The sequence below is a fragment of the Coregonus lavaretus genome (assembly GCF_964263955.1).
Source record: "Coregonus lavaretus genome assembly, chromosome: 2".
NCBI lineage: Eukaryota > Metazoa > Chordata > Actinopteri > Salmoniformes > Salmonidae > Coregonus > Coregonus lavaretus.
This window is the reverse complement of record NC_139989.1, coordinates 59,007,794-59,014,610: the sequence shown is the minus strand read 5'-3', so window position 1 is coordinate 59,014,610 and position 6,817 is coordinate 59,007,794. Positions and strand designations below refer to the sequence as shown.

At 43.3% G+C, this 6,817-nt stretch overlaps 1 protein-coding gene across 1 annotated transcript; it reads left to right on the top strand.

Moving 5' to 3' along the window:
- The first annotated feature begins 351 nt into the window (after positions 1 to 351).
- LOC311143913 (transcription factor Sox-9-B-like) lies at positions 352 to 4,476 on the top strand. Its single transcript, XM_084179789.1, has 3 exons — positions 352 to 1,147; positions 1,460 to 1,707; positions 2,175 to 4,476. The coding sequence occupies exons 1-3, from the start codon at positions 708 to 710 to the stop codon at positions 2,939 to 2,941; spliced, it is 1,455 nt and encodes a 484-aa protein (XP_084035915.1). The 5' UTR covers positions 352 to 707; the 3' UTR covers positions 2,942 to 4,476.
- The last annotated feature ends 2,341 nt before the right edge of the window (positions 4,477 to 6,817 follow it).

The following is a 6,817-nucleotide window of genomic DNA, read 5'->3' as shown; positions in this document are numbered from 1 at the left end:
ATTATATATTTAACTTTTGTATATTTCGTTTTTGAGTAAAATATACCAATAATGAACACAAACAAGTATCTAGGCAATATGACTCTATGATTACATGTGTATAATAAATGAATGAAGTAATACTAACACATTAATTATTGAATCAATGTACATCTTTCGACAAAGTTGAAAGAATTTAACAAATTAACCTATTTTATCTAATATTATTTAAGTCCCTCTCTCTCTGTTGTTGACTAAAGATTGGGGGGAGCACAGAGTCAAATTTCGTCTCCGCCTCCTAAAAATGTTCACCCAATCGCTTCCACCCTGACTTGGACCAGTCTATAAATACAGGCTTCGCACTGAAAGTGTATTCATAATTCTCTCAATGATCTTGGAAGTTTGACGCGAACATTAAATTGCGCCTTTATGTCAGAAATTGTTTTAATTCCAAGAGAAATATACATTAGAGGGCATTTGCAGCGTGCCTATTCCATCGGGTCGCAAGAAAACGTGCTTTGAATTGACGACTTTTGAAAGGACTTCACATTAACATTTTGACAGTTTGCAGGAGTGCAGCTTTGTCAATCAATTTGCGCATCGAACTCAGTGACATTCATTGCAGCCCGTGGGCACAGCAGCAGTTGGATTCTAAAGTCTTGAAAGGAAGGATTTTTTTTCACTCCAAGAGCAATTCATTGCATTAGCTCAGCGGTAATTTTTTTCGCATGAATCTACTCGACCCCTTCCTGAAGATGACAGACGAACAGGAGAAATGTTTCTCTGACGCTCCAAGCCCCAGCATGTCTGAGGATTCGGTCGGCTCGCCGTGCCCGTCCGGCTCCGGTTCCGACACCGAGAATACCAGGCCGTCCGATAATCATCTATTACTGGGTCCAGACGGCGTGCTCGGCGAGTTCAAGAAGGCTGACCAAGACAAGTTCCCTGTATGTATCAGAGATGCAGTGTCTCAGGTGCTGAAGGGTTACGACTGGACCTTGGTGCCCATGCCAGTCCGAGTGAACGGCTCCAGCAAAAACAAGCCTCATGTCAAGAGACCTATGAACGCTTTCATGGTGTGGGCTCAAGCCGCCCGGAGGAAACTGGCGGACCAGTACCCACATCTCCACAATGCAGAACTCAGCAAAACCCTCGGCAAACTCTGGAGGTATGTTACAACTCCTTATCGTCACTTTTCTCCGCCATTGAGGAGATTTTCACTTGATCAACTAATATTTGTGCTATTCAAAAATGGCTTCATAGATAAAGCTTGAATAAATAGCAGTGTGTACCAATTATTTCGAAAGATGTCTGGTGTGTAGCTACATGTGCAATTCAATAGTGTAGGATATGTGCATAATTTCGATTCGAATTAGTCGTTTTCAAATATTGGGATATAATAATAACATCTTAATAATTATAAGAATACTTATTTCAACACTTCGAAAAACGTGTCATTTAATACAATACTTGTTTCCAGATTGCTCAACGAAGGCGAGAAGCGTCCGTTCGTAGAGGAGGCTGAGCGCTTGAGGGTGCAGCACAAGAAAGATCACCCCGACTACAAGTACCAGCCCAGACGGAGAAAATCCGTGAAGAACGGGCAGGGCGAACCAGAGGACGGCGAGCAAACCCACATCTCTTCCGGTGACATCTTTAAAGCTCTCCAGCAAGCAGACTCGCCCGCGTCCAGCATGGGCGAAGTGCATTCACCCGGTGAACATTCAGGTAAGAATAATTCATTCGAACAATTCATTATATTGTCGTTCTAGATAATACTTGCTTTTGGTCGATATAATAATTTTATAGTATAATGGGAATCACTATTATGCCGGTGAAATTAAAAAAGTAGTTATATATATATCCTTTATATTGGAAATGCCTCTACTATCCTATTCAAAACGTGAATATCGAAACGAAACAATTTCAATGCCTTTAGGGCCCTCATGAACTGACACACCTGTCAATGATTTGTGTTTTTTACAAGCCATCATGCAAATCTACCACCTGTCTTTACTACTTATCTATTTTTCGTTAAAGCACATTAGATAATGACACCATTCCCTTCATGGAGGGAAACTCCGAAATCTTAAAGCATATCTTTATTAGCTCCATGGTTGCATCAATTGTGTCAATAATATCATGATGGTGTGCAGTGAGATTAACTCTTTCTTGCTTTATTTTTTGACCACCAGGCCAGTCCCAGGGCCCACCTACACCACCGACCACCCCCAAAACAGAGCTGGCTGCGGGCAAGGCCGACCTGAAGCGCGAGGGCCGCCCCCTGCAAGAGGGCACGGGCCGCCAGCTAAACATCGACTTCCGGGACGTGGATATCGGCGAGCTGAGCAGCGACGTCATCTCCAACATCGAAGCCTTCGATGTCAACGAGTTTGACCAGTACCTGCCGCCCCACGGGCACGCCGGCGTCAACGGCGCCCAGACGGGCTACACGGGCAGCTACCGAGGCATCAGCGCCAGTTCCATCGGCCAGGTGGGTGCTGGAGGCCACGGCTGGATGTCCAAGCAGCAGCACTCCCTCGCCGCCCTGGGTGGAGGTGGAGGTAGTGGGGGAGAGCAAGGCCAGAGCCAGGGGAGAACCACTCAGATCAAGACGGAGCAGCTGAGCCCCAGCCACTACAGTGAGCAGCAGGGCTCTCCTCCCCAGCACGTCACCTATGGTTCATTCAACCTGCAGCACTACAGCGCTTCATCCTACCCCTCCATCACCCGCACACAGTATGACTATTCTGATCACCAGGGCGGCGCCAACTCTTATTATAGCCATGCAGGTGCCCAAGGCTCAGGGCTCTATTCCTTCAGCAGCTATATGAGCCCCAGCCAGAGGCCCATGTATACCCCCATCGCTGACCCCACCGGAGTGCCCTCGGTGCCCACCCAGACCCACAGTCCACAGCACTGGGAGCAGCAGCCTGTCTACACCCAGCTCTCCAGGCCCTGAGAGGCCAGAAGTTAGAGGTCAACCCCTTAGTCCTTAGCACAGACTGTCCCATAAGAACCCATCTCCTACCAGAGACTCTTATCTCCCAGAATCCTCGCGGGCCTACAGGCCTCTACACCAACACACCCTCCACCGCCAATAGAAAAACATTCAAGGACTTTTTTAAAGTACTGAACATTTATTATCTTCGGAAAAACGGCTCACGACAGTGCCTTTTTTAATGCTCGGAGTTGTGATTATATTTTTATAGGTATAATGTTAAAAGAAACTCGTTTTTGAAAAGAGGAATCCTCTGTGAGGATATATTTGTTATGAATATTTTAGTATGTACTGTGTATGTGTTCTGAACTTTATTTTGGTACTATATCTTTCGGGGGATTTATACGTTTAATGAGGAAGAGACGCTTTAGGTGAACAACGTCCTCCGCGGCCTTACTTCTGGCTCATGTATTTTTGTACAGGAACAGGAAGTCAAAAGAAAATAATCCCTTTACTCACTGCCTGTCCTCTTTTAATACATTCCGCTTTGATTCTCATGTATATATCTTATTGTAATTGTTATGAGATCTTATAAGAACTGAGCAAAGCTGGTGTTTAAATAGTTTATGGCCATGACTTACTATGTGACCATGTCATCAGTGAATTAGACAAAGTATCGCTATTTTCTTGTCGTTATTGTGTTGGGAATGCTAATAGCATTAGAAAGTGCCATATACTTACACCAGGGGCCTTACTGACTGTGTTGCTAGATGTGATTGAGAAATGCTTTGTATTGCCTTCATGCCATTGGTGCCTGTTGAAGCACAGTAGAGAGGCTCTTTACATTAGCGATGCTAGCACCGCAGTGGAGCCTAGAAACCACAGCTGAGTTCTCACTTCCTGTCTCTGGAGGGATACAGGAAGTGGCCTTTGACCCCAAGCAGTCTCCCTTCCAGTTGAGTCGTTCCTCTGGCCTCTTATTCCTTCCAGTCTTAACCTCTTTAATTTATTCATTAGCAATTAATTTTATTTGAAAAGTAATAACTATTTTGCATTTTATTCCTTTTTAATTCCGCAGCGACTAATTGAGATGAGAAAAAAATAACTTTTCCGCAGATGGATTAGTTGTTTCGATGTGGTACAAATTGTTTATTTATAATTTGTAAATGTTTTCAGTTGAAATAGTTATTTTGATGATCTAGTTGTGTACAGCTTACTTCTAATTATGATCAAACTTGATCTGAAATATCTAAAAAAGAAAAAACTGGAAGTTGTTTTATTCATTCTAACAAATATGGATTTAATGGTTATTGGAGCTGTGGCTGCAGTGTGAAGATGTCTTTCTATAGAATCACCAGCATACTTTTTTGTTTTTGAAAAAAGTGATGTTCTTTATTCTCTATTCCATATCTTAGTTCTCATGTTGGCATCTTTGTAATTCAACTGAATTCTTCTTTTCCTAGGTAAAACATGCCATTGTCTTAAAAGAAGCTTATCTTTTGTATTATATTGTTTGCAATAAAAATAAAACATATTGAAAATAAACTCTATGGTTCTGTTTCAAATGTTCAGAGAATGTTATTTTAGATACAGTATGTGCATGCACACTAGCAGGGGGCTGAACAGTTTTATCGACTACATTTCTGGAAATCTCTATCATGTCAACTTAGGCGCAGTGGGATTCCTTTATACCCATAATGCAATGCTTTATAAGGGAAGTTGACTCATGCTGAGAGAAAACAGTAAGATGGAGACGTCATCTAATGACTTAGAATCACATTAAAAAGGAGGTCAGAACCACTGCAGAACCACGGCAGTTTATCAAACGCGAGAAAAAAACTTATTTCATAAAAGAAAGAAAAGCAATGTAAGATTAAATGTAAAGTAGAAACAAAACATAACACAATAGTAAGATTTGGTGAAGTACAACATTGAATAAATGTAAATAGACTAGCCAGTTCCTATGCTGTAACCAGTCAACTACATAGATAATACTACTGTAGAATGAGAATAGGCCTACGTGTGTAACTTCTCAAGCCCAACATGTGACATTCATTTGTCATGTAAAATACCCTGAGGAAGGAATATCCAAAAGGTTTTAACAAACTATTAACATTAACCCTTACCATAACCCTAACCTTAACCCTAACACTAACCTTAACCCTTACCATAACCCTAACCTTAACCCTAACACTAACCTTAACCCTTACCATAACCCTAACCTTAACCCTAACCCTTATTCTAAACCTTTCCCTAACCCTAACCGTAACCTTAGCAAGCAGTTGCTTATCAACAGATAGTTTGTTGATTGTATGAGCATCTACAGATGGACCATCCAAATGACTACAAATAATTTTCGAAGCAAACTTCCATTGTCCTCCCTAGAGTTCCTGAATATGTTTACATTGTCAGCTTGCTCGACTCTTTATGTTCCTACACCTTGGTTGGTGAGCCAGGGGCTACTAGCTACTAGCTACTAGCTTCCTTTCATCCTGTCTTGCAGGCTTCCCAGACCATGAGGTCACCGGGCCATCATTACTACGGCCTATTGGGATGATGTATGTCCACACCCCTTCCCCGAACATGTATACCCCACTGCTTAGAGAAACAAACTGCACATAAAATGATGTTTATTCATTACCAGCCATACCATAATGGGATTGCGCCACCCTCTATAAATCAATGACAATGTAAACACAATCAGTGGCTAGGTTGGGGAACTTCATGTTGAGAGAATGTTGCTTTCATGTTGAAAGTTAGAGGTAGGATTTCAGATGACATCTCTGTCCTCACGTCAAGTGGACTGGATCAATTCCTCTACCACCAACCCACCACTACGCCTCACTACCTCACTGACTGGCTGTACAGACTGGACTGAATGCACTCAACCCCTATTTCATATTACACTATAATGTATATTGAGATCTGTGGACTCACTGGCTGATTGCCCAAAGCCTGGTCTCATAGTGTGTGCTGTAGACAACTCTTCTATCGTTGTCATGCCTTGCAAGTTGGCATGGAACCAGTAATGTGCACTGCCTTAGTGTGGGATGAATGAATACTATACTGGCCCTGTATAGGGAACTTTAATTGTGCATCATAGGCAGGCATAGAGGTAGTGGAATGATCCAAGAAGTGCCGAAACGTAAAATATAATACACCAATGACATCAGACAAAAAACTGGGAAATGAAACAGTGCTGTACAAGATACCCAACACACCAGGGCCGGGACTCAAATAAACCACACTGAACTTGACTTTTAAAGGTGTGTTAGAATCCCAGCCGATGTCTTGTGTCTGCAGTGTGGTAATGTAATTAACAGTAGTGTCTGAGTTGGGGATGGTGGTCTGCCTGACCTGCTTTTGCCACGAGCCTGGTTATGTAGAACTGCTTTTTGGTTAATGACAGCTTCCCCTCTTTCCCTCTTCCCCACAGCAGGAGGCAGCAGACTGTGTAAGACCTGGACCCCCTCCTGCCGAGACCCCCAGAGATCCCCTGAGACACATCTATCACTGCCTCTCTGCAGTGGCCCAGACCAGGAGCAGGGCAGCGGGATAGGGGGGCAGGGGGCTAAGGGGGGCAAGGGGATGAGGGGGCAGGCGACAGGGGTTAGGGGAGAGCAGCTGAGGATGGTCCACTGGAGAGGAGGAAAACCAGGGAGAGCGGGGAGAGAGAGACGGAAAGAAGGGGGAGAGAAGGAAGAGAGTGGGGGAGAGAGGGAGGGGAGAGGGGATAGAAGGGGATAGAAGAGAAATAGAGGTGGAGAGATTGTACAGAAAAACACAAAGTAATTAGTGAATTTGTTGTAATCTATATTATTGTTATTGAACACAGATGTAACAATGATTACTCTACTGATATGGTATCATACATGGTTTAGCTTTTCCTCTTCTCCC